This window comes from Sapajus apella, unplaced genomic scaffold, assembly GCF_009761245.1.
Source record: "Sapajus apella isolate SASKATOON/1434 unplaced genomic scaffold, GSC_monkey_1.0 scaffold32, whole genome shotgun sequence".
NCBI classification, from domain to species: Eukaryota; Metazoa; Chordata; class Mammalia; order Primates; family Cebidae; genus Sapajus; species Sapajus apella.
Genome location: NW_022436972.1, coordinates 9,287,149 through 9,315,070, shown reverse-complemented (window position 1 = coordinate 9,315,070; position 27,922 = coordinate 9,287,149). Strand labels below are relative to the sequence as shown.

Sequence of the window (27,922 nt, the reverse complement as noted above, 5' to 3'; positions counted from 1 at the left end):
TGCTATGTATTTTGATACACAAAACAATACTTAATGTAGCTGTTGTGCCTGTTTTAACTGATGAGGGAGCCAACAAGTGATTCTCAGAGTGAAAACTCAGTTATTGGATTCTGCTCTTAGGCAGCTTGAATAGGCTGCAATGCCAGCTCTTACCCCAAATCATCTGTCCGTTCCTTTTTCTTCCTACTGGATGAATGTGGGTCAAGAGCAGTAATTAACATTTTAAAGTATTTCCTCTTTGGGTGCTTACTGGAAATTGATTCTCTGAACCTTGATGGAATAGGCCCACGACTGAGGTGGTACTTGGAGCGGGGGGTCCCTGGCAGGTATGCAGGTCGGGAGAGGGTGACATGAGGCTGTAGGGCCCTGAGGCAATGAGAAGAGAGAAGTCTGGGGGCTCCAGACCATCTCAGCCCACTTTGCCACTTTGCCTAGGGATCTGATATCTGTCTACTTATCTGTACATTCTGCAGATCACATCTGTTGAGAGTCTACTCTGAATCCAGCACTGCCTTAAGGATTTAAGCTTAAGGATTTGCCTACGAAGCTCACAGCCACATGGAGGAAAGGCAGGTGAGTTACAATAATGCACTGCTCAGAGCTGTGTCAGGCACACCAGGGGTGAGGAGGCTGAGCCAGTGGTCAGGAAAGACTTCCCAGAGTGGGGAGCGCTTGAGCTGAGCCTGTAAGAGTAGGTAAGAATGTCATGATGTTGTAATTTAAAATATCCAACATAGACAGGTGAGGTGTTAACTTATACTTCATTCTAGGGACAGTCCGTTGCCCTGATCAGAAATTGACATTCCAGAAAGGTGTCATTCCAATACTCCAGCTTCCCAATCCTAAAGAAACTGGAAGTTTTATGAGTTAGGACAGTAAATACTAGAAACGGCTTTTCAGTAGGGGAAATTATTGGCTTCTAAATTAGTTTAATGGATGATAGAAATGTTCTTTTGTTGATGGAATTAGTGATGCTAAATATACACATGAATTCAGTTACACTGGCTAAAGTGTTTGAACTCTCCTACCTCTCCATAACCAGAGTTTAACAATCTACTGAGGCCTTTAGCACACACTCTTAGGGTGGTGCCCAGGGCTTGATAGATCGGTGATTGGGTTGGAGGATTTAGGTTGCTGATGGCATTACAAGGCTCATGGAATGCTACTTTGTATATCCGCTTTAAGTGTACCTTTGAAAATGTAAAGTGGTTTTGAGATCACCTAAAAAAGCCAAGCCCTGGACTTCACCAAACTCAGAAGAGCTGCAGACAGTCTTTTGTTTGCTTGCTAAAACGTGTTTCATTTAAAAGTATCCTGGTCGAGCATGGTGGCTCACACCTGTAGTCACAACATTTTGGGAGGCTGAGGCAGGCAGATCACTTGAGGAGAGAAGTTCAAGACCAGCCTGGCCAACATGAGGAAACCCCATCTCTACTGAAAATAAAAAAAAATTAGCTGGGCATGGTGGTGCGCGCCTGCAATCTCAGCTACTTTGGAAGCTGAGCTGGGAGAGTTGCTTGAATCCAGGAGGTGGAGGTTGCAGTGAGCCAAGATTGTGCCACTGCACTACAGCCTGGGCAATGGAGTGATACTCTGTCTCAATTCAGAAAAAAAAAAAAAAGTATCCCCACACATGGCAGAAACTGGTTCTAAAAATTTTATCATAAAATGGTGAAGATGTGGTGTTTTGAGGGCTGCCTTTACCTGCCAAAAAAGATTGTGCATGACCAGACTGGTTTAGGTCAAACTGCAACAAGGAAGCAGGCGAGTGTCACAGGCAGAGGCTGGCCCCCAGCAGGAGGAACCTTAGGGACTCAGGTGCAAGACAGGTCTCAGGGACTTGCAAATAGGCGGGTTTACCAGGGGTGTTGGCTGCTGGGGGTTGTTCCTGAAGGACTTCTGCACTTTACTGAGCTTGGGTTTTATCCCTTAAGTCAGTGTTATTGAAAAGGTGTGCAAGAACTGCCTGGGATGGGGGCAGTAGCACTCTAGATTCTGCTTTTAAAATAAGCTCCCCAGGTGATTTTCAACTCGCCAGAGTTTAAGAATACCATTTTAAGCCATTGGTATTAGTTTTTCAAAGTGCTGAGGAGTGCTGGGGGTGCTGGGGGCTTGGGGTGGCAGGGAGGAAGATGACTGGATAGGTGCCTCCACAGCAGGGCGGAGCATGGATGGGAGGTCAGAGGTCAGGAGATTTTCGGACAGTCCAGATGACAGTGCTGGAAAGGGCGGGCAGTTTCAAAAGACACTTTAGGTAGTGATCAGTCGGCTGGAGTGCCTGGTAGGCTGCAAGGAGAGCTGAGTGAGGCAGCCAGCCAGGCTGATGACTGACAGGTTTCTGGCTTGGGGATAAAATGGAGAGTAAGAGCAGCAAGCCTTCCTCAGGCTACTGTTGGGTCTGTCCTTTCATCCTGGGAATGCAGATGGAAGCACGGCCTGCAGTCTGTCATTCTCGGGCCTGTCTGGGCCGCTGCCCCAACCACCCATGCCGATCTGTATGACCAAAGTCCCCTCAGCCCACTTGAGGCTGCTCTTGCTAACAGCTGCTCAGCCTCTTCAGGTCCTCGGTCCCTGCCTGTGCCATGCCTGGTTGCTGATGAGTTCTAGAAGGTGCGGTTTCAAATGAAAAAGGCATTATGTGATAACACTCATAAAAGGAGCTATTATAACCTTCACTAGTAAGTTCCTTTTAAATAAAATAAAGACAATTCCGAAAGTGGATTATGTGGAATAGACAATGAGGGCTGTTTCCTTATGCTCACTGTTGCCTCAAATCCCTGCCAGATGGCCCGGTAGAGCAGCTTAGGTTTCAGCAAATTGCAGCACCTCATCAGGACTCGATTTCATGTTTTTAGATGCTGTAGGCCTCTACCTCAGATGATGATGACTTCTTAAACCTGTATGACAACACAATGGAAGCATGCTAGTGACGTGTCCAATGAAATGTGAAACAATCCGTGAATTCTTTGCATATTTTATTTTTCTTTTTTTGATTTCCAACTCACACACATCTGGCATATTTTACATCTTTGCAATAAAACATGGTTACAATAGCTTAAGGAATTTATATATCCAAAATATTTCACCATGATCTCAAGATGAAATGAACTTGTCTTCCAGATGTTCAGTATCCTCCCAATTCTAAGCTACAAACTCAAGATATTGCTTACAGCCTGGTGATGAATAACTTAATCATTATGCTGATTCCCCATAATTTCAGAATTTCATAAATACAAACAACAATGAAGAAGGAATTCAGTGCTAAAACTTACTAGTACAAGGTGGATAACAAATAAGTAATCACATCAATAAATAATGATATGTTTCTGGTGCAAAGTGCCAATACAAAGAACCCATTATCTTGTTTTATCTTTTTAAATAAATGACTGCAAGTGAGTGTAAATTCTGAGAAAATTACATTCCTGTAACATGCCTCATAGCCCTACCGACACAATATGTACATCTATGACGATACAGTCACCAAATATACAAAGAAGAAACATGAAGAAAGTGTATATACCCCTGGGTGTATAACTTGATCAGTACAATGTATGGAAAATCATTTGATAGCCATCATTTTATATCATAAAAGACGAAGCGCCTTAGGCTAAGAATGTGGCTTTAGGTGAGAATTTCACGAGAACCTAAAAGAATAACTTCAGTTATTGTTGTAATAAAGTCTGACTTGTTATTAAAGAAACTAAGCTATTCAAGAACCAAAGAGAGAAAAAAAAGTTAGCATCAGATTATCCTCCCCTAATGTATACACACCAAGCCAGTGGGATGACTCTGGAAGTGCTGGGAAGTTATTACTACAAACTAACGCTCATGACTCCTATCTATACAAGAAAAACCAGGACCTCATCCCTAAGCCCCCTTTCTGCTGTGTCTTCAAATTATGCAAGGTAGGGCTGAATTTTCTTTGTATAAAGTACCCCAAATGGCAAATAATGGCTTAGTATCCAAATGCTTTATGACCAAATTTCACTCAGAAGGGATGAATTTAGATTAAAAAGTGCAAACTATATTCTGGTGAAAATGTCAAAAATTACTGATGGAGCCCAAATTCAACCCTTTCATACAAGCTGTGTCCTTGGACAGATCTTTCTGTTTCATAGTGTGAATGCACCTGTTCCCTCAAGCCATCGGGAGTAAAGAACATGCAAGTTGTAACTCCACAATAAAATTAAGAAACATTTTGTTCTTTATACAAGGTTTTACTTTTACAAAAGTATCCCTTTTAAATAAGATGCATCTGATGTACAAAGTATCAAACGTGTTTTTTTTTTTTTTTTTCTCAGCTTGAAAAGAGGCTGGAAATGGGATGCAGGTTAGGTTCAAAGCTTAAACTTTGTAACAGCTGGACACAAGGTTCCTCAGAATTGTCAAAAGTCTCTTGTGACACATCCTACAACCTTTTCTCAAGAAACAACAATATATGAAATAATTACCAAAACATCTCCTAATTCATATAATTTACATGATATAAGCTTGCTTGATAGCAGCTGGTGTTCGGTCGTGAAAAAACACACAAAGTAAAATGGTTGCTGACTACAATGTACAGCTATTGCTGGGTGTGATGGAATGTACAAACGGAGGTCGATGTAGACGAGTTTTTTCCACCAGAGATATTGCCTTTCCACGCAGCACTTGTGCTCTCAGCTTTAACTCGGCTTTTGGTTCTTCCTTTGTCTTCAGTATCTGTTCTGATGCTCATAATGCCACCGATTAAAATCTATATTAAAAGCTACAATGCTACCAGAAGCCATGCCAGTGATCAGAGTCCTGGAAAAGCAGAAACAGCAGGTAAGAGTGATATAAAATCATTCCTGTGGTTGCTATTTTTACACTACACAGCATCGCAGTCTCAAAATTTGGCATTTTACACTAGGCAATATCATGATTTCAAAGTTTGCCGAGCCTTAATTTTGTGTTCAAGGAAGTAGGACTGAAATTTCTTCTCGGTTCTGCTGGGAGGAGCATAGTTAGCCTGCACATGCCTGCACAGGCAGCTCTGCTGCAGAGCATGAGAGCCCACAGAACCAAATTTCCAGCCTCCGCTGGGTGCCCCATTTCTCTCAGCAATCACACTTGTGCCTGTCCGCTGCCGTGCTTTGGACATCTATTGGATTCTCTGAGGGTATCTGGTGTTTCTTCCTGTTTCTCTGACCTTTCTTTTCTTTGCCCCCTTGAATCACTCCACCTCTTGCCCTCTCATTCCACACTGTCCCTGGATGTAAATGCAATGATGTCTCTTTCTGAAGCCCCAGACACTGATTTCTCATTACCAGTTGGAGGTCACTGCCAGGCTGTGTCACAAAACCCTCAGATTCAACATGTCCGCCATGAATCACTGGTACCTTCTGACCTTGCTGGTCTTTTGCTGGTTAGTTGCCCTTGTCTCCTCTCCCTCTCCCTCCTAACTGATCAGCCCTTCAGCTCTGAGGCTTCTTTCTCAGAGATGTTCCTTCCCCAGTCCCGCTGCCACTGACCGAATGTAGGTGAGTTTCAGAATTTCTGTCTATGTGAAGAGTGGCTTCACTTTTGATTAGACAACTCATCCAATAAATACCTTTTGAGTATAATCCCCAATATATATTTATCAATTTATAATTTATATGCATACATTCCTCATTATAAAACAAAATAATCAAAACCAAGGGTGAGATTAAAATACAAATAGAAACTTAGTGTCTTCCCCCCTCCATCTGGAGAAACCCTAATACTATTGCGACTTTGAATATGCTCATTCATCCACCCTCTCTGTGCATGCCTGGTGAATGGATGAGCATCTTCTGAAGTCTGTCCTGCCCTCCCCGGCCCTTGAGAAGAGTTCGTCCCTTCCTTCTTCTGTTACTCTGCTCCTGGTGCCCTCATATGCAATTATTATGAGGATCTGAGCTCTCTGGGGTTAGTTTCTTGTTGTGGATCCTTAGTGCTTTGCATTGTACTCAACCTATGATGATGGCAGCAAAATGAATACACAAATAATATCAGAGTATATTATTCTCAGAGTAAGAATATCAGAGAAATATTGAAACTACTTACAAACACAAATCACTCCAAACAATCTGGAAACACACATATATACAAATAATAACACAATAAACCATTCCCATTTATTTGTAAGTATGGACTGCAACATTTTGGGATATTCCAATACTAACCCTAAACTTTCTTTAGAAACAGTCTGGGCTCAGACCAAACATCCTTTTGCAGACTAAATTAGCTTACAGCGTTTTTCCCAGTGACTTCAATACCATTTTATTATACTGTGAAGATGCTTCATTAACTTTATTATACGTCTTAATATTTAAAATATTTTAAAATCAATATTATAAGGAATATTACATGTAGTTGGGAAAAACATGAATTAACAAGGTTTTCTTATTTCTGCTAAATAGCAAAAATTAGAAATTACATGCCATATTCAGATTATAGGGTTGTAGTTTATTTTAAAGGCTGAGGGACTTTATATTTTGAAGGAACTTTATATTTAAAGGCTTAGGTACTTTATATTTCTAATATTATTTTCATTTTATAAGAAACCCAAAGACAGATTTTAGAAAACAATAAAATCCTTTTGCAAATTGAAGAACAATGGAAAATCATTATTAATTGATTAATATTCATATCGACTCTTTCCAAGAAAGAGTTGGATTAAAGGATTAAAGTGTTTTAGGGAAATACATACAATAAACCAAAATAACACAAATGAGAAACAGGTAAATAACGTGGGGGTAAAAGAGTGTTCTGGGCAATGCGTGAGGGACACGTGCTGTTGAAAGAGAGGCCAGCTGCAGCCCACACTATGTGCTTTGCTGGAAACTGGTTGGCTAGAAGCAGGTCTCACACTGAATCCCACCTCTGCTGAAAAATATGTGTTTTCCTCACATCATACAAGCCAGGGTGGCCTGTCTGAGACTAGGCAAGGATCTGAGAAAAGGGAACTTGGTGGGAGTAAGTTCTATGTCTTGGGCCCTTAAAACTTGTCTGGAGGCCCCCGTTCTTCATCAGATCCATTTATTTTTTTCCTTCTTATTCTCTTCCTGTGTTTCCCTCTTACTAGAATACTTATTCGCCCCTCGTTTTCCCCTTTTCTTTGCCAGTCTTTCTTTCATCTGGATGCTGGAATTGCACTCACAGCGCAATTCACCCTTGGTAGAATGAAGAGCACCTTCAATGACAGCTCTCAGTGATAACACTTGTCCTTGATGCAGCTCACCTCTGGTCATGGGACAAGTCCATTGCTCTAATGCCAGCATCACATCCAGGGTAAATGTACAGTTGCTTGAAGTCACAGGCCTGCCAGACCTCCACCACCCCATTGTCCCCTCCGGTGACCAGGTTCTGGCCATCACTGCTCAGGAGAATGGCCTTCAGAAAAGATAAAACAAAACAAAACAAAAAACACAACAACCATTTCTCTCAATTTTTCCTAAATAGCCAACTGTCACTACTGAAAAGCACTCTGTCCAGATCCTTTGTCATTACTGTCTACTGTTAGTCATTTCTCCAACTTTTCTCAAGTTCAATCCACAGAATTTCTAATGTGGAATTCAGCAAAGTTCTTACATATACAAAAGATCTTATTGAAACCAAGATTAAATTCCCAAGAGAATATTATTAACTTAATCGAGGAAGGACTTGAACATTAACATGTTTGGTTAAATGCTGACTATTAACATTGCAGAGCATTTTAGAACAAACGGAAGAAGCATATTTCAAAACAGAGTTTAATAATGACAAACCAGCAATTATAATTTATTTGTGAATGAAGGGTAAATGGGTATATGTAATTTTTGTTTAGGGTTCTAAAGATAGAAATCTTTGAAAATAAACTCACTTTTAATGTTGTGAGGGTGCAGCGCTGAAACAATTATAAAAGGAGCTTTAAGAAATCTCCTAAGGGCCTAAGCTTTAATCAAACAACAGCTATCATTTCTGAAGTCTAACTCACTGGGTTAATTACTTACAATTAAATGAACTTTGGGTTTGTTTAAAGTATCAGTCCACATGAAATTGTATACTTTTAAACCAGAACACATTTATCTGGATAGCACAGAAATTCTATTATGAATTATTTAATGTAAAACAATCAATCTTTAATCTCTTGGCTTCAGTCCTACTTAGCACGAAGTATGCAGATTTACCCGTGTTGAATCATTGATCTCCATTTGAGCCAAAAGTTTCCCATTAATGCTGAAATTGCTGAATCGCCCTCGTTCATAGTATATGATACAGTGGCCTTCGCTGGAGACGGAAATCAAACGTGGAAATAAGCAGTTTTCTGGTCCTTCAAGGGCTCTCAGCAAATCTCCAGTGATGGTGTGGACAAGGCAAGGGCCCTCTGCAAAGTGAGGACATTAATGCCCAGGGTCAGTTGGGGATGACAAACGACACACCAGCTCCCACCAACCTGAAAACCTCCCTGGGTGTGCACTCAGATCTGATGAAAGAAGACAGAAAGGAAAGAGGCACGCTGGCCAGGCCAAGCGCTGCTCTTACATGTAAACAGAGCAAAGCCAGAGTGCCTGTTGTATACCACACTCACGCTGCAAACTTTTTCACCAGGTAAATACTTGATCTTTTCCTTTATCAGGTAATATTCATAATAAAATGATACAGTTCACAGATTATATGAGAATGAAAGACTTCATGTGCCAGACATTTTCTCATAATATGCTTTTAGAAACTTTCCTTGAAAGTTTAATAGAATTATCAAAACAGCTGCTCATTTTCTCAAGTAGAAGCAAAATTTTATGCATTGTACCACACAAATGCATTACCGTCAAGTACATTTTACCTTTTTCTGTATTTTATACGTAAAATGTAAAAGCAAAATTGAGAAAACTTATTAAGTAATTCAGCCTACAGAAACATATTTTGTCTTTCAAATAAATGAACAGTGAGGCAAGCGTGTGAATGGAGGGTAAAGAGTGACATTTGGCTCCAATTGTGTCTGGGTTTCTTTGCCCTTATAAAGCCGTCTTGATAAGGTAAAACATTCACTGATCAATTCACAAAAATTGGTTAATATAGTTTGGTATTATATATCTATTCCATTGTCCCAAAAAGATCTCCACAAAACAGTATAGGAATTACATGTTTATTTTTCAATTGATCTGAATAGACACATGTTCTACAAAGCAAGCGACATTATTAAATTTTTTCCTAATTACTAAAGTAATAGACTTGCCCTATAGAAAATCAGGAAAAAACCAGCAACCATCTCTAACATCACCACCACCTGTAGGAAATGTTTCTTTCTTTGTGCCTACTACGTGTTACTTATTTTCCTTTTTTTTTTTTTTTAAACTTCACAGGGTAAAATGGTATTACACATATTATTACTTTTTAAAATTAAAAGACCGAAAATTTCCTATATGTCCATTTCTGGGTTAATTATTCTTAGATACCAATATTTTAAAAACATAGTGTGAGCCTTCAGACTCCATGGGTTCTCTGTAGAACAGCTGAAATGAGCTCTAAGGACCAAACCTGACTATCTTCATCACCTTGATTAAAAAACTTCAATGGTTTCCTACTATTGTCATAAAAAAAAAAAAATTGCAAATGCTGTGGCCCGGGCCCCTCCCATCCCTCCGGCTTTCTCAGTCCTCCAGGTTGTGACTATGGTGACACTCTAGCCCCCAGAGCTCCTTTCAGTTTTCCAAGCCTCAGGCTCCTTTCTGCCTGGGAGTCTTCCCACTGAGACGTAAGTTCCCTGACTTCCTGAAACAAACTGTCTTCTACAAAAACTCCAAAGAGGCTGGGCACGGTGGCTCATGCTTGTAATCCCAGTACGTTGGAAGGCTGAGGTGGGTGGATCACCTGAAGTCAGGAGTTGGAGGCCAGCCTGGCCAACATGGTAAAACCCCTCTTCTACTAAAATTACAAAAATTAGCCAGGTGTGGTGGAGGGTGCCTGTAATCCCAGCTACTTGGGAGGCTGAGGCAGGAGAATCACTTGAACCCAGGAGGTGGAGGTTGTAGTGAGCCGAGATCATGCCATTGCACTCCAGACTGGGCAACAAGAGTGAAACTGTAACTCAAAAACAAAACAAAAGCAAAACCTCCAAAGAACCAAGTAATCTTTATCTCCTTTCCATCAACCTCTACACAGCCCCTGGCCTTATAAAGAAAGGGACTTGCAGAGGGAGGGGGTCCAAGGCTGTGTCTCATGAGTGATCTGACCCCCCACCTCCCCCACTCCATCAGGGATATGTTCCCTTTGTCTTTCAAATGTCCTTTATAATGGCTGCATCACATAAATATACTGTAATTTAATTTATCAGTGTTCTGGTTAGATTGCCGTTGACCACAAAATACTACATAAAAATTTACACGTATTTTGTATTAGTGCTAGTAAATATTAATCATAAAACTAAACGTCTGCAAATAACTTCGGGATACCATTCGTCTACAGTCATGGTGTGAGAAAACGATCATTTTCTAAATATTTGAAATGAAAGAAATGACTTCTGACCTTTAGCACCACTGATAACAAGCCCAAGTTCTGCACAGACAGAAACACAGACAACTTCATGGTCATGGCCTGTGAGGACGGCTCTTGGTGCAGGATAGTCACCTGCAAGAAAACAGCAGCAGTGAGGCACCATGGACCAACGGCAAGGGCAGAGGGCTACACCAGCAATGCAACTTTCAGAAACGTACTGTGTTTATTAAGGCATTATTATTAAGCTGTGTGACCATGAGTGGGTTCTTAACCTATCTGCTCTCCTCTTCCGTGAAATGCACATAACTAGTGAACCTATGACACATGCTGTTTATATATACTGTCATCACGTTCTAAGCATATCATGTATGTTAACTTGTCCTGTAATCTTGTCGACAAGTTAACAAACGTGACATGGTTAGAACATGATGAGAATGGTAATGAGTATTCTTTTTCTTCCATTATTGTTAAGAAATGGCACAACGTCTGATAAGTCATTTATCTGTGTTACTTACCTATGAGGTAGGTACTCTTACAATCCTTAGTCTATAGCCTAGAAATCCAAGGCTTTGCATGGTAATTGAACTTGCCCAAGTTCATACAGCTATGTGCTGGAATTGAACCCATTTCACTTTATCAGTGCAAACTTAGCTAAAAAGTCCAGCTGAATTACATCCCCGAAGCATTTTCACTGCTAACTGCTTTCATAAACTGAATGACTTAGAGAATATTATGCCTTTTGTATGAAGTTCTACATTTTTCTCTTCTTTTACTGAAAGGAAATGAGCTTACTCTGCATCACCCATATAGGCTGTTTAGTTTGTGATCTTTCTTTTCTGGCACTTGTGTTCTTTGCATGCTTGCCTGTTTTTCTCTGTGAATTCCTATTTTTGGGGGATAACCACCCCCAGCCCCCCATCTTGTCTCTCCGAGAAACACCCCATATTTTGGTCTTGGCGCCCCTCTTTCCCAGAGCTGCCTCCTAGGTTGAACTCCTGGCCCTCACTGGGGTTAGGGGAAGCTGAAGGTTCCAGGGCTGGCAGAGGCACCTCCCCCTGGATAGCCCCTTCTTTGGCACTGATGGGACCCCTGGGTGCTGGCCAGCTGGGCTGCTGCTCTAGTTCTCTGCCCACAGTGGCAAGAGGGAAGCCACAGAAAGTTCACAAGGAAAGTGCATAACGACAAGGCCTGACCTAGTAAGGTGCCCCACATCTTCCACTGCGGTCTGCCAAGAGCCCCTTCCTTAAGAGCTGCCTATCTTCTGTCTCCCCAGGGATTTCTCAGTTTTATTTAATTTTTTTCAGACCCATCAGCTCCAATTTTGCTTTTGAGGCATCTGATAGATAGAGTGCGGGAGAAGGGGAACAGCAGCTCACGCTACTTTGCCATCTTCTTCTAAATGCATGGATATTGCTTAAATGCGTTTTCACTATTGGTAGAGTGGCCATTTATAATGTCAGCAGTCCTGGATTTGTCTGAAACACATTTATACCATTTATAAAATTATGTTTTACACTGCAGGAAAAAGGTGAAAAAGAAAAAAAAAATGTTTCAAAGATGCTCTGGGCTCCCTGGTATCATAAGCTTTAAGCATTGAGAAGAGTTCTCAAAAGAAAGGAAATCAGCATATCAAAGAGACATCTGCACCCCCATGTTTACTGCAGCACTATTCACAATAACTCAGGTATGGAATCAACCTAAGTGTCCAACAAATAATGAAAAGATAAAGAAAATGAGGCATATTTACCTAATAGAATATTATTCTGCTATTAAAAAAAAAAAGAAATCATGTCATTTGCAACAGCACAGATGGAACCCAAGGACATCAGGTTAAGTGAAATAAGCCAGGCACAGAAAGACAACTGTCCCACGTTCTTACTTATATGCAGGAGCTGAAGAAATTGATCTCGCAGAGGGAATAAACAGAATGGTGGTTGCCGGAGGCCGGCAAGGGTGGTGGGGAGGGGTTGGTTAATGGGTGAAACAACACAGTTAGGTAGATACAGTTAGAAGGAATAAGATAGCATTCCTACAGCTAACTGTGACTACAGCTAACAATTTATTGTACATTTCAAAATAACGAGAAGAGAAGATTTGGAATGTTCCTAATGCAAGGAAATAATAAACGTTTGAGGGGTTGGATATCCCAATTACCCAGATTTGATCATTACACATTGTATCCTTGTATCAACATATCTCATCAATATGTACAACCATTATGTATTCGTAAAAATTAAATCTTAAAGTACTGGTAAGATTTTATGTGTAATATCAGCTTTAACTTTTCTAAATGATAATTTTATCTTGGAGAGACTAGCACATTGGAAAACCCTGAAATAATACACTTAATTCATTTATATAAAATAAATAGTTTTGAGCACTTTCCCTAATGTGCTACAGAAAAAATAAAAAGCAATCTGGTCCTATTGCAGAGAATGAGAAAAAATGTATAAAAATATTTCTTATGCATGTTATACATTTCCTGCTAGGAAATGAGTTTTTCAAAGGCTTGTGTCTGATTCAGAGAGTTTAAAGTGTTTTATCTGTTTCATTACAATTTCCCTAGGTCATCTGAATAAACTGTGGCACTCAACTATTAGGGGATATTGTTTAGGGCCCCTGAAAGCACCGTTTCCTTCTTTAAGTGAAAGGCAAATAAAATGTCATTCCAGGCTTTCAGAGTTGGGAAACCTGCAGCAGGGGGAAAGCTTATTTCCTATATTTCATTTCGTTGCTAGGGACAGATGTCACACACCCAACAATCATTTGAAATCTTGGGAATATTCTGTCACTGTAACATCATGGTTGATTGATGTAGCCCAGGGTTAAAGGGCCCAGTGCAGAGGGAGGTGCAGGTGGACAGCCCCTCTGAGGGCCATTGCCATCGCCCTCAGCCCCACCACTGCCTCCACAGAAGCACTCGCTGTGTGCTGGAATGACTAGAACTGATAAAGAACAAACACATCCAATTTTTACATTCCTTATAGATATGCATTTGGAAACTCTGAATATTTAAAAGGCCTAAAATAAACAAATTCCATCCTCCTTTTATCAAAATTCATTTCAATATTATGAAAACGGATGATGAAAAAAATACACTAGTATTAGATGCTGCTGTTCACATAGACCTGGTAAGGAGAGGTTTTTCAGTGAGACGGTCTCTGGCTTTTGGGAAAATGGTCAAAGTAAAGAACTCATGGTTCTAATTTTAAACCTCATTTGTGGGACACTGATATGCAGGGGACGCCGTGGTCCTTCTGATTTAGAACTAAACAAAGCCAGTGGAGTTGCTAAGACCTCTGCTCCCCAGTGAGTTGATGAACCTCCTGATGTATGACATTAGATTTTCTTTCTCACCTTGGGGAAGTCACTGCAGAACCATGGCAAAAGTATAAACCATGTTTATACTTAGATAAAATATGATACCTTTTAAAAGTTAAAATCCCAGAATAAGGAATTTAGTCAAAGGGTATGGCAGTTTCATTACTATTATGATTTCAAGATTTATTTCAACATATTATGTTAGAAATTTGCTGGGATAGCTGAGAAGAGCAGTATCGGTCAGGAGTCCCTTATCAAGACCCCAACTTGTCAGCCACAGGTGGGTGCTGTAGAGGTCTGTTCCGAATACCAAATATGCTTGCTCCCGCATTTCCCAAGGTCCCAAGATAAATGCAAATAAAAACATTCTGTGGGTTGGAAAGTGTCAAATTCACCCATGATATGTTTTCATTTCCTTATGTACTCACAGAGTACTCAGTGAGGAATAGAAGATAGATATGGTGGAAGCATTTATTCATTCACTCTTAACTTCTTTTTCCTCTTCTGAGATAACAATGACTACATTTTTCTGGGAGCACTGCCACTGCAGGGCAACTGCTTCTCTTGAAGTCCTGAGCCCAGATCTAGGTCACAGTACAGGACCTAGATCTGGGCTCACCTTCTAAAAACAACTAATGGTATCGTCCACCTCTCCTTCCTCAGGAACCTGGGCTTTGCGTAAAGCCCAGACACCCCCTGCTCTGGAAATCGAAGCCCTCTAATCAGAACACATTAGTCACTCTGTATATATTGCTTCCAACCTGGGCCCAGGACCCTTCTTGACGCCTTAGTCCTGTACAGGGAAAGGAAAAGTAGAGGCTGAGTGGCAAGCAGCTCCCTTCTCAGTCTGGAACCCTGGAAAGTCTCCTGGTGTTAGGCTGGGGGATGGAGCGAATGAGTGGTCTACCACAGAATGGGCTCTGTGATATGGATGTTTCAATACATCCATTCCCTTTTGGTCCTTGACAAGCCCTGCAAGGTGAGAACTACTGCATATGGAGCTATGCTTCCTCTGATCTTAAAAAGATTCTTTAACACACTCTAAATCCTAGCTAAGATTCCTTGCTCTGAGAAGTGAGATGAACTTGTCTAATGTATCTAAATCTAAATATATTCTACAATTCTCTGTGCTATTCGTTGTCCATGCTTTCATTTCTTATAGTAGCACCAGTTAGTGACAGTTGTGGAACTGGGCACCAGGATAGTCTTTTTAAAACAAGGCTGAATGCAAACAAAGAGAAATATGTGATTTGGCAGATGTTTGGTGACAGGTTGTGGCTGGCAGGAGGGTCAGCGTCCAGAGCTGAGGCATACACAATGGGAGCCCAGAGAAGGTGTGTGTGCACAGCTGGAGTCTCCTTTGCAATTGGCTTCTCCTTTCACAGTCTGCATAATGCCTGTACATGAGCTACAGGACTTATTTTTAAAAGGTAGGATGGAAGAGCATAATAACAATGTGTTATCTACAGTACCCAATGAATATTTGTAGATTTGCATTGAAAAGATGAACAGTAAATCCTCTTCAAAGTTTCACATGGCTATGATTTAAAAATTTTTGTGTGTATGTATATCAAATTCACTATAAAGCACCTTATATCTGATCTACACATTAAAACTACATACTTTAAAAGCAGATTGGCTTTTGAGCTGAGGTCCCAATGTATTCTGAGTGTCTGCTGAAGAGACAACAATGTTAACTTGCCTCTCTTGTGACTATCTTGTTGGAAGCTATAGCACGTAATGAGAAATGTCAAGTCCCAAGATCAATGAAATTTTGGACTCCAGGGATTCCACAGGAATAGCATTGATCCTTTTAAAGAACACCAGTCAGAGATGGGTTGTAATATATTGCAAAGAGAGGCTCAAGAGGATAAGCGGCCAAGTCCAAGATACCAACCTGACAAAAAATTCAATCAGCTTTTAGCACAAATTGCCAGCTCGGCTCCGCTCTCATTCATGCAGTAGGCTGCTTCCAATTAAAGTGCGCAAATTAATTTTTATCACTTCCAAATTAGTTTCAGAATTTGTGTAAAAGTCTGTTTCAGATGAAAGCATCTGTCCCTCACATCTTTGCAATTCTGTTATCTAGTTAGGGACCTATTTAAAGTCTCCAAGATAATTTCTATGTTCAAAGCCACAAGTTTGAAAGAATAACAATAAATATTATTATAAAATACATTAATAAAACAACGATAATTTGACTCTAACCTACACTAGGTAGCCTTTGCTTATATCTTTTATGGTCTGAAACTCTGTATCTAATAGTCTGCTTATAGATATTCATTCTCTTTACGACCAATTCATCACATGGTCAAAAGGATTAGAAAAAGACTAATCTTTCTGAGATGTCTGCATTTGTCACAACAATATATTTGACACAATAAAACCACACATACTTTCTATACCTGCCTAAAACATTTCACAAACATAACATTTTTTTCTTCATGGAATTAATAGAGCTGTCCATTACAATATAATAACGAGTGCAAGAGAAACAAACATATTAAAGTCAGTTGAGTTTATCTTGAGAAGATTTCGGTGATGTGCATGTAAGGCTAAATGATAAATCCTATCATTTCATGATGCTGTGACAAACAGGTATGATTTGGCCTCGCTGACACACAAAGCAGTTTCATGTCCACACCAAGGCCAATCCCTGCATCATGACAGCTACTAGGTTATTATGTTCCATGCTAGGACTTCCCCCTTCAAGAATAGGTTAATACGTTCAACCTCCAAAACCTAAGAGCATTGTGTCACACACTTTGATACAAATTTAGAGACAACTAGCTTTCTGGTCTTGAGTATCAACGTATTATGAGATAGAAAACACATATGGCCTGCTTCTCTGACCTGTGAATCGGAAGCTAGAGTAGATTAAACTGGAACAGAAAAAAAATCTCTTTTCATATTGTGAGTTTTCTGATGGAAATGACTATGGCTATGTCAAACCACAGGTGGAGCACTGATATGACAGTCAATTCAGTGTGTGTGGTGACTGCCTGAAAAAAAGCGGGAAGAGACCGACATAGATGGTTGCCCTAGTCAGGCATGTATGTGCTACTAGGTTGGCTTTTTAAATAGATAAATGAGCCATAAATCGGTCATTCAATCAATACGAAACCTGAGTGTTTTTTTTTTTTTTTTTTTTTTTACTATTATGATCATCCTTATGGAAAAAAACTAAAACCAGTTTTTTTTTTTCCATAATCATCTATTTGATGTAAAGTTAAGCATTTTATGGATGTTCAAAGTATTTATGCCACAAAATATTATCCGATAACAATTCATGATTCCCATAACAAATACTCGACATCCTCAGTATATCCAAGCAGGAGAAGCAGTTTGTGATTAGTATAAAAGTAGATTCTTGTAAACTCCAGAAAGTCAGTGACTTCCCAGCATTCCCAGCTGCTGAGATAGTGCCAGGCACACAGTAGGCACTCAACACATATTGTTGCTTGACTAATACTTTAGGTGCTTATCTTGTTTATTCTAAAAGAGCACTTTTCCCTCTTATTAATGTACCATTCTACATATGTTCACATTAAATATCTAATGAAGTCTTGACAGAATGGAGTCTATGGAAGTGGTTTAGGTTCATAATGATGACAACAGTCTTTGACTAAAAATAAATTCCTATAGATGAAGGTAATACTGAAAAATACATATTGATAATCTGTCATCATATCTTTAAGATAATTCTGTCCTTACTTAAAACTTAAATATGATGCTGCTTTTTAACAAATATAATATCCACATTTTCATTCTTAAGTAGTATAAAAGCATTTTGTATTTACATAGCTCCTGTTGTAAGGAACTTTAAATAATTTAAATATTATTGTATTTAACTTTTCTTGCTAACTCATGCACGAAAGCTACAATTGATAGTCATTTTTTGGTTTAAAAGATCACTAGAAAACAAGAGTCGTGAACACAGATAATTACTATAATTTAATATTTTTCTTTAATATTCTTTACCTCCTAGCAGTACATTAACATCTTATCTCTGTTACCAGATGGCAGCTTTTAGGAAACAAATCCCCTCTTTGGAAATAACACTTGCATCATTTCTGGGCGTCATTTTGAAGATGGTAGTTAATTAGATTTAAAGCTCTATTCTGTTCTTTTAAATTTTTTCTAATAACTTCGAATTTTTTGTCAGTGTATATGAAAGATACTACATGGACCTGCTGCTTGGTTAGATTTTAAAAGAAATGCTACACTATTATGGAAATAAAAGCAATTTGGAAATATGTGAACATATATTTAGATAAAATATACCTGATAGTGTACCATTCTTGAGAATAATAAAGCCATCACTGGTAGGTCATATGGCTTATCCACACGTATATATATACGCATACATAGACATACTAGAATTCTGTTAAAAATAAATTTTTTAAGGACATGGCTTTAAAAAAGAGCAAATAAGGAGATTATCTTACTGCTATTTAGATATGTTTGTTAATAACAAAGAATTGGTAACTAACTATTTGAACTGGTTGGAAATGAAGCAACATTGAATATCTTTTCCTTCAAATCAAGATCTCATCTTGTTCAAATTTAGAATAAGACTCGTGTATATACACTCTCTTGTTCAGTAGCTATGCCAAGAGGCACATTTTATTTCACAACATATTTAGTTTCTTCACCCACTGTTCAACTCTAGCTATGGGCAACAGGAATAAAATTTCACATAACATTTGGACATCTAATCCAATCTTCCACTATCTTCTCATACAAATATATTTCTCCATTCTCTCCTGTATTGACCTTTGTTCCTATCCATCCAAAGCCACTTCCTACTTTTGCAGTATTCCTGTCAAAATGCATAAGAGTTGAGGGGACAAAGTGGGACATGAAGGGTGGATGTGCAATTCACTTTCCACCCCCAGCTGTCTCACAGGTTGGAACTGACCAGAGAGGCAGCAGCCAGCCAAGCAATGTAACATGGCATCTTGCAGATTTGTTTACTCTTATAACATTTTAGTTGTAGATGCACAGGTTTCCTAAAAAATTGTTCTATCTGTTGGGTTATATGTATTCCTCAAATTCATGTTTCAGTTTATATTTGACAATCTGAATAATCCTGGTTTGGGTACTTGCCATTACCACTTCACAGAAACCTTTCTATATTTGACAGGAAAGTCATGCATTTGAATGAATTATTGAAAGTTTAGTAATTAAAAGCAGTAATTATTTCTAGGCAATCTCTTATCCAGCTCTTTAGTCATCTGATCTATTGGAAACCTATTATGTATACCGCTATGACAGGAGCTTAAGATGGAAAGACAGACACTCGTTATCTACTTTAGAGTTTTCTTGGGACAGCAGTCCAAGAACTAATAACTAACTGCTCCTACATAAATAAAATTTCCTTGGAAAAAGAAGTTTGAGAGGCTGTGGATTAAACAAGCATCAACAATTTATTTGTGTAAGACTTCCAGAGCTTATATAGAAAGTTTGAGCATAAGCTATATTCCAAAATTATTTCATGAAGGAGTCCAGACTCCCCTGACGCTTTCTTCCTATAGGATATCTTAGGGTGCACTGTGGAATAAAAGTCACTTGAGGAATCCTCCCAAGCAAGAAAACTGTCTTAATCAATTTTTGCATCCCTCACAATGCCTCATGTGAAGGAGGTACTCACTCACTGGTTTTTAAATGAATAAATGAAGAAATTTACTACAGTATGTGATAGATAGCGGTTAGTGCCCTGACTGAGACACAGTTAAAATCTTCTGAAAATTCAGAGAAGGAGCGATTATTTTCAGCTGAAAGAAATCATATGAGGTTTAATGGACTAGATGATGTTGAAGAAAATTTCTGAAGGATAGGGACATTTGGAGACTGGGTTGCTGAGCAGAGGATCTGGGGAGGGGATCAGTGAGGGGAATCTGGAAGTCTCTCCATGTTAGAGGTGATAGTACTGCTCATATTAATACTTTGAACATAGCTACGTTCCAATACAGATTTTGGCCACTTCAGCTTTCATATTTTATAATCCTTACACCTTAGGAAAAAACTAAAAGGCAAAATATATTTAAAATAAACTATAGTTTGACAGAACAATTTTATACAAACACTTACTGCTATTAGGGTTGTCTCCTATGATATGGTGCCGCCCACTCCAGTACCAGAGCAGCAGGGTGGCATCTCGAGATCCGGACACGATGTAGCAGTCCCCACCAATGTATGACTCGGACCTGGCCAAGCATGTGACCACATCCCAATGGCCAAATACAATCTGAGTCAATTTCCCTGTAACACAGAAATGATAGGTTTGCTAAATTTTGCTTCATTTAATCTTTTTCTTCAAATAGTAATAAGCATAACTTTATTTTATCAGATTTTTAAAAATTTTACTGCATTTTTATTTTATTTTGCCAGTTTTATGAAAAGCCCATCTATAGGCCAGTAAAGTTACAACGTTATCCAAATCTGCTTACAGGTTGCTTTCTTGCATTGCTTTTGAAAATTGATAAGAGAATGTCACCTAAGATTTTTTTTTTTTTGAGACGGAGTTTCGTTCTTGTTGCCCAGGCTAGAGTGCAATGGTAAGATCTCAGCTCACCACAATCTCCGCTTCCCAGGTTCAAGTATTCTCCTGCCTCAGCCTCCCGAGTAGCTGTGATTACAGGCATGCATCACCATGCCTGGCTAATGTTGTATTTTTTTTAGTAAAGATGAGGTTTCTCCATGTTCGTCAGGCTGGTCTCGAACTCCCAACCTCAGGTGATCCCCTGGCCTCTGCCTCCCAAAGTGCTGGGATTACAGGCATAATCCACTGTGCCTGACCATCACGTGAGATTTTTAAGGAAAAGACTTTATAAAATAACACAATCATGATTTTTCTCTTCAGGGTTTGGGTCAGATCAAGGGGAGTTTTAGGATATTTTACTGTATACGAATTTGTGGGAAGGGAACAATAGCCCCATTTGTCCTGTGAACTCAGGGATCATGCTAACGTTTAGAACAGATGAAGTCAGATACTTCATTCAGAATAGATGAAGTCAGTTACTCTGCTTACAATGTGAACATTTAATTTGAATCTTGACTATTCATATTGACAAATGATATAAATGCCTACATTATTGAGTATGAGTTCATATTCAGCTTTGGTTTTAACAAGAGTCATTTTGAAGAGAATATGGTGTTTCATAGTTAGGATTACCTGTTTCTGTAGAATAAACTCTGAAGCTCTTATCCCAGAATCCACAGATAAGAATATAGCGATTATCTGCTGTCACCACAAAACAATGTGCATTGATTTGTATACTCTGGTCGACAAGGTCTGTGATCTGCCTTTTGTTTACACCAGAATTATTGGCTAAAAATAAATGGAAAAAAAGCATTTGAAGAAAGATTCCATTATGAGTTTCACCAAGCGCTTATAGAAGGAAAACAACATTTTCATGCTTCATTTATCCAGAAATAGTTTTTTTAATGGTACATGACTATTAAGATTCTCCCTTGAGGAATGTAAATTTCCTTTGTAGCAATGATTATTTATGATCCATATTACATATTTTAAAATTATGCCAGAAATTTCAGTTCTCCCTCCACCAATAAATAAAAACAATATGAGGAATTCAAAATAATTAATTTAAAACATAATATGTTAATGCATTTAATTCTTTAGATGCTCACTATGCCCAAGTTCATTAGTTTATAAGAATCACATGAGAAGTAAATATTGTATGAAGTATGTTATTAAGGAAGATATATCTTAATATTTGTTCCAGTCTGTCATTTTCTGATGGTATTCATAATTCCTGTGAAAAAGGAAGGTAGAGATTTGAGCAAGGGATGTTGTTATGTGGGCAGCCCCACAGGGAGCTTCAGGTCAGCAGCGTTACAGGCCTGCTTTGTCAACAGACAGAAGGCCTTTCCAGAATGGGCTAGCAGGGGAGGAGAGGAACAAAAAAGATGAGAGAGGGATTGGGGAGGAAAGAGGCAGACAAAGAATCATGTAGAGCCCTGGGATTGCATCTGAATAAAGTCAGGAACTCAGAGACACCATCTGATTTCCCCAGTGTCTGTCTGCATGCCAGCTTGTCCCTTACTGCACGCCATCCTTGCAGGATAAATTCCTTGGCTGAATTCTTAAACAGAAATGCAGATGTAGGTCACCACCACCGCTCTCTAACACCAATTAAATATAAGTACTACTATTTGTAGCTATCTACTAATACTATAAAAATAATTACTGGAAAATGTAAGCAATAAAAAAAATTATACAAAAAAGTCAGTAAGCAAAAGAAAACCAAAGGTTTCTGGAAAACTATACAACTGGTCCTTGACTAATTAGAATAGACCTATTAATTTTTCCATGGTTACACACTAGTTGTATATTTCATTGCCAATGTCTGTTGGACAGAGGAATAGCTAGACTAGACTAATAATATTCTTAATCCTAAACCTTAGAAGCTCTCAAAGACATGTAAATGGTATTTCGTGTAGGGGGTTTAAGTACCTAATTGAAATGTCTGTATCTTTTCTTATTTCTGGGTTCAAAGATGAAGGATAAGCTAGAATCTAAGAATAAGAGGCTGGGCGTGGTGGCTCCTGCCTGTAATCCTAGCACTTTGGGAGGCTGAGACAGGCAGATCACTTTGAGGTCAGAAGTTCCAAACCAGCCTGTCCAACATGGTGAAACCATCTCTACTAAAAATAGAAAAATGAGCCAGGCGTAGCAATGCATGCATGTAATTCCAACTACTCGGGAGGCTGAGGGGGAGAATTGCTTGAACCCGGCAAGGGAAGGTTGCAGTGAGCCGAGATTGTGCCACTACACTCCAGCCTGGGTGACACAGTGAAACTCCATCTCAAAAAAAAAAAAAAAAAAAAAAAAAAAAAAAAAACAAACTAAGAATAAAACCCCGTAACTTTTAATATGTAGCTTGATAATTTTTTGCAGCATTTTCAATTTTTTTCTAATTTATCTTACTAATCATCCAATGAATTAGATAGAACAAACATTATTAAAAATCATCTTACAGATATGAAACTGGAAAGGCTTAGAAAGACTAAGAGGCTAGCTCTGGATCAAATGGCTAGTAAATATGTACACGATTCTTTAAAAATATTTTGAATGTCTGCTGCAAAGAGTTATAGCTCATCAGTTTGTAATTCCTATGAAACATTTGCTTTAAAACAGGTTCGCTTAAAAAAATTCAATGATAGAGACTTCCAGAAAAGATGTTCTTCCATATTAGTTTCTTTTAATAATCTTTTTGATTCCTTATATTTTAAATAATACTGAGCTGTTAGAGAACATTTTAGGCTGAAAGAAAATACAGTTTGGAATTATTTGCCTTATTTATAAGCAACTTAAATGACCTCCAAAAATATCAGGAAACAATTCCTGTAATGCCAAAGCTCTTATATGGCATATTATAATTTACACAGCTCCTTGATGATAATTTGATATTATTAGCAAATTAATCTTGTGGAAGAAAAATATTATTCAACCATCTTTTATGAAAAATAACTACATATGAATATGTGGATGGCATCCATGAAAATTTATTCTTGTTTATTAACATACCAATTAAAGGGTCCATTTCAATGGGAAGATGGTGGGCTTGATCCAAGGAGTATCCTGGAGCTCCTCGAAGGCCTAAAGATTAAAAAAAGAGAGAAAAACTACCATAAAATTTTTGAAAAGGAGGAATTTCCTAATGGGCAGTGTTTTATGATGATTTTACAAAACGTTATTTGCTTAAAAATTAATTGTTCTAAGAATGATTCAGTTATACTATGTGTCTCTGTAGATAGCCTTATAAAATAATCATAACAGGGACTTCAGGTTTCCACTTAAGATGTAGAAGGTTGGAAGAAGTTTTATCTCTGTTCTGATGATGAGAAAAAGCTGGATAAATAGAAGATCATAACATTTATTGAACCCATCAAAAAGCAAAGGTCACTGAGCAATCAATGAGCCTGAAATCAATGAAAGGGCTATGCTTCCAAGCAGGGATGGGTATAAGCCTGAGCTCACCTGGTGAGGACAGAGGAAGCTGGGGCTCCCATCCAACGGGGACTTTTTTTCAACATATGACAAGTAAATTGAAGGTATAAAATTGGGCCACACCTAAAATCTTAATCTCACTAAAAGCTATTTTCTGAGGATTAATGTTTAGGGCCTGATGAAGTTCATTAGTCATCGTTTTTCACATGTGATTATATAATATATATAACACTTTTGAACAAGTTTAAAGAAAAATTTAGTCCTTTATAGTCTTTTTTCTCAATGTAAAACATTTCTAGAGGCTCCCTCCTGAGAATAATACTGTCATAAATTTTGCTGTCTATCTCTGATTGAATGGACGTAGCGTTACCTTATGTTGATAATATCACCAATAACCTTAAAATAGGGGCACTTAGAAACTCGTAGGAGATAAAGCTATGGTACAAATCACCGTGTTTTTTAAAGCAATGTAGAGGTCAGTAGAATAGAAAGATTCAGTTTACTTCAGCATGGCTCAGCAATTCAACTCCAGAGACAGGGGGAGTCTTTGGCTTTCTTGGAGATCTTGAGTGGTGAACTGGGCCAATTAAATCATTTGGTCACATCCACTTTTGCCACGGTTAAGCATTAACATGTCTAGATGTTTGCTACAACATTATGTCACTTCAAGATGTACTGGCTGGTACTTTTAGGAATGAATTTGCAGGAAACGTGAAATGTGAAATCACTGGACAATTTAGATTTTGTCTTTTTGCAAAGATTCTAAGCTCTGCAAGGATACAGCTGGTGCTGGTCCTGTTTATTGCTGTATATACAGTGCTTAGGACTACTTGACACATAATAGTCATTCAAATATTTACTAAATAAATTGCTGATGCAGACGAAACAGGATTTGAAGCCAGCATCCAGAAACCCAGATTCAAAGTCACTTCTGTTTGATATAGGAGAAAAGTGTGGTGCATTTTTAAATTTTTATATTTATTTTTTGCAGGAAGGAAATGGCAGAAAAAAGTAGGAGAACCTTTATTATTGGTAGAACTGCTTCAATTTGCCAAATATCTATTGAGTACTTAACTATGATCCAAGCATCCTATGCGGCACTAACATAAAGCAGAAATGAAGGAGACAGGCAGGAGTCACTGAGTTGGGTTTGACAATTTATTTAGTCTGCTGTTTTTTCAGATAATGTGGCATATGAGCTAATCCCAGCACACTTTTTTACCTTAATTTAATTGTAGCTTTAAAGAAATCTTTAGTAAGCGATTTGCTCAGGCACACATACCTACTGTGTTGTGCCATCTATTCACTGCAAACAGTCGGCTGCAAGTCACTGTCACCACTGCAGGGATGGTCAAGTGGGGCAGGGTGTTGGCTGCGACATGGGTTACCGGAGAATTTGAAGGAAACTTCAGCACCATTATCACATCCTGTTGCATCTGATCTTTAAACATGAGTGGACTCTGTGGAAGGAAACACTGTTGAATAGAAAGGGAAGAGAACAGAGGAAGACAAAAGGAATAACACAGTTAGTGAATGGTCTAGGGAGAATGAGGTTAAGCAGACAAGGCCAGCACGAGCACACACAAGGAGGAAAGGCCACCTGCACTTCCATACTGGTGAATGTCTGCCCCAAATTGAGCATCTTTGACTTGGGGGTGGCACAGAGAATAGAGAACATGAATTCTGTGAAGTCACTGATACAGGGACACAGAATCATTAAAGACCAGCCTCAACTCAAATATCGCCACAATGCAAAGTGAAAAGTTAGCTCACAGACACACCCACATGACATAACACAGTTACTCAGTGCAGTTTAAAAATCAGTTTTGTGGGAAAGTTAGTCAAATCAGTGACTCCCATTGATTACATGAAATATAAAGTGAATTAACTAATATTTTCACTTCTATCTGGTTGATCTGGGCTCATGACTACAGTCTAAATAATTAAAATATAGTAGCCTCCATAAAGCAGCCCTAGCGCTTCCCTGGCAGTGCTTCCCACGTTCTGCTCTGGCCCTGACTGTTTATGGTTGAAGTCTTGTTTCTCCCTTCTAGGCTGTGAGCTTACTGAGGGCCAGTGCATTTCTTCTTCTTTTCTTAAATTATTTTATTTTATTTTAAGTTTCTGGATACATGTGCGGGACATGCAGATTGTTACACAGGCAAATGTGTGCCATGGTGGTTTGCTGCACAGATCAACCCATCGCCTAGGTATTCAGCCCCACATACATTAGCCATTTTTCCTGATGCTCCCCTCTCTCCACCCCCACCTCCAGGACAGGCCCCACTGCTGTTCCCCATCATGTGTCCATGTGTTTCCTTCTTTCTGTTTTTAGCCTTTGTTTTATAAACATCTAGCATATGACTTGACAGAAAGTAGATACTGTAAGTCCTACAAAACACTACAAATACCACCATATTAAAACATAAAATAGGGAAGCTGGAAATAACCATTATTTAGCTTTCATACATGTTTTGTAATGGTTTGCAGTATATATGAATTCTCTCCTACATGAACTTAGAAAGCTTAGATTTTCTTTATAAACAGTTTCATGCCAATTCAGTCTCTAACAACTTCCCCTAGGAAAGTAATGAATTCTGACTGGGCATATCTCCAGGATAAATATTTTTATTATTATTACGAAACACAGAAAACTAACACGGGAGTAAAACTCTTCTGCCAAAGCACTTCATAAGATAAAGTGTTAGAGATATTCTCCTGGACAGTTTATTAAAAATGCTTCATCATAGGGCTTGAGGCTCCAAGGCCACATCTCTACGCCTACAGTGTGGCTGAGGGTTTATACAGCGACAGCTTGAGCTTGGTGCCAACCTTTCTGTTTAGTCACACAGAAGGACCAACTGCAGTCAAAAGAGTTCATTAGTGACTAACCAAGGGGGATGAAGCTGTTTGGCAGAGCTATTGCAGGAAGGAAAAAAAAAAGAATTTAAACACAGACCAGGCATGGTGGCTTATGCCTGTATTCCCAGTGCTTTGGAAGACTGAGGGGCCAGGAGTTCAAGACCAGCCTGGAAAACATAGTGAAGTCCAGTCTCTACAAAAAAAATTTAAAAAATTTTGCCAGGCATGGTGGCACACACCTGTAGTCCAAGCTACTAGGAAGGCTGAGGCAGAAAGATCACTTGAGCTCAGGAGTTTGAGGCTGCAGTGAATCATGATCACGCCACCATATTCTAACCTGTGCAATAGAGTGGGACTCTATCTTAAAAAAAGTTTAAAAACAAATGCATTTATTTATGTGTTTCCCAAAAGTTCCACCACTAATTTCTTGAAAGTATAGATGATATAATCTCCAGTGCTTAGCATCAGATCTGACACACAGAAGGGGCTCAATAAAAATTTGTTAAATGACAGAGTAAATGAAAGGTGTGACTAATACTTCCATCACAAAATAACAGCTTATACATTTGCTTACACATATATTAAAGACCATAATCCAGTGCTCTTTATTCTAGAGTACTTGTTGTCTTGAAGTTCATTTTGCGAACATATTTTTACCTTCAAGTATTTTTCATTTCAGTAAAAAATTGTGAAAAATCACAGTGTAAGAAATAAATTCTAAAAAAATTGCTCATGAAAATTTTACCTGCTTCAAATTACCTAAAGAAGAAAATGTTTACTATTTGCTAATAAACTGTAAAGGAATTTTTTTATGGAAATGGACTTTTAAATTCAGATTAAAATGAAAAGAATATGACTCCCTTGCAAAGTGGGAATAAGAAGTTTAACACAGTAGCTAATCATGATTGATGTCTGCTAACATTTACTAACAACTTACTGTATGACAGGTGCTGGTCCAAGGGCTACACAGTATTGAATCATTAAATTCTCAGCAGTAAGTTCTATTTTTACCTCTATTTTACAGATGTTGAAATGCAAACACAGAGAGGTGAAATACCTTGCCCACGTCATTTACCAGCTAGTGTAGAGATGGTGTTTGGCCTGTCTAGCTCTGGGTCCCTGACTCTTAACCACTCTGCTCAATAGTTTCTCTGCAATAACCATAAATTACCTTTATATTTCTTTCCTTTTCTTAAAATGAACTACTTCCCCTACTGTATATTTCCCTGAAATTTGGCAATATCCTATTGTGTCTGCAATAGATTTTTCATTGTAATTTACAAATAGAGTCTAATTCTGGTGTCA

The 27,922-nt window shown here is 38.6% G+C and overlaps 1 protein-coding gene across 16 annotated transcripts in view; it reads right to left on the bottom strand.

Moving 5' to 3' along the window:
- Nucleotides 1-2,958: 2,958 nt before the first annotated feature.
- Nucleotides 2,959-27,922, bottom strand: part of NBEA (neurobeachin) — a 713,110-nt gene continuing 688,146 nt past the window's right edge. For 12 of the 16 annotated variants that reach the window (XM_032294855.1, XM_032294861.1, XM_032294860.1 and 9 more), the window contains 8 exons: nt 25,038-25,230; nt 23,333-23,404; nt 20,957-21,112; nt 19,873-20,043; nt 10,489-10,590; nt 8,154-8,350; nt 7,226-7,377; nt 2,959-4,785 (listed from right to left, as the gene is read on the bottom strand). In XM_032294855.1, coding sequence (XP_032150746.1) covers nt 4,695-4,785; nt 7,226-7,377; nt 8,154-8,350; nt 10,489-10,590; nt 19,873-20,043; nt 20,957-21,112; nt 23,333-23,404; nt 25,038-25,230 — 1,134 coding nt within the window. In that variant the 3' untranslated portion in view covers nt 2,959-4,694. The remainder of the gene's footprint in view (nt 4,786-7,225; nt 7,378-8,153; nt 8,351-10,488; nt 10,591-19,872; nt 20,044-20,956; nt 21,113-23,332; nt 23,405-25,037; nt 25,231-27,922) is intronic. The other 4 variants (XM_032294857.1, XM_032294862.1, XM_032294871.1 and 1 more) reach the window with 1 other exon arrangement.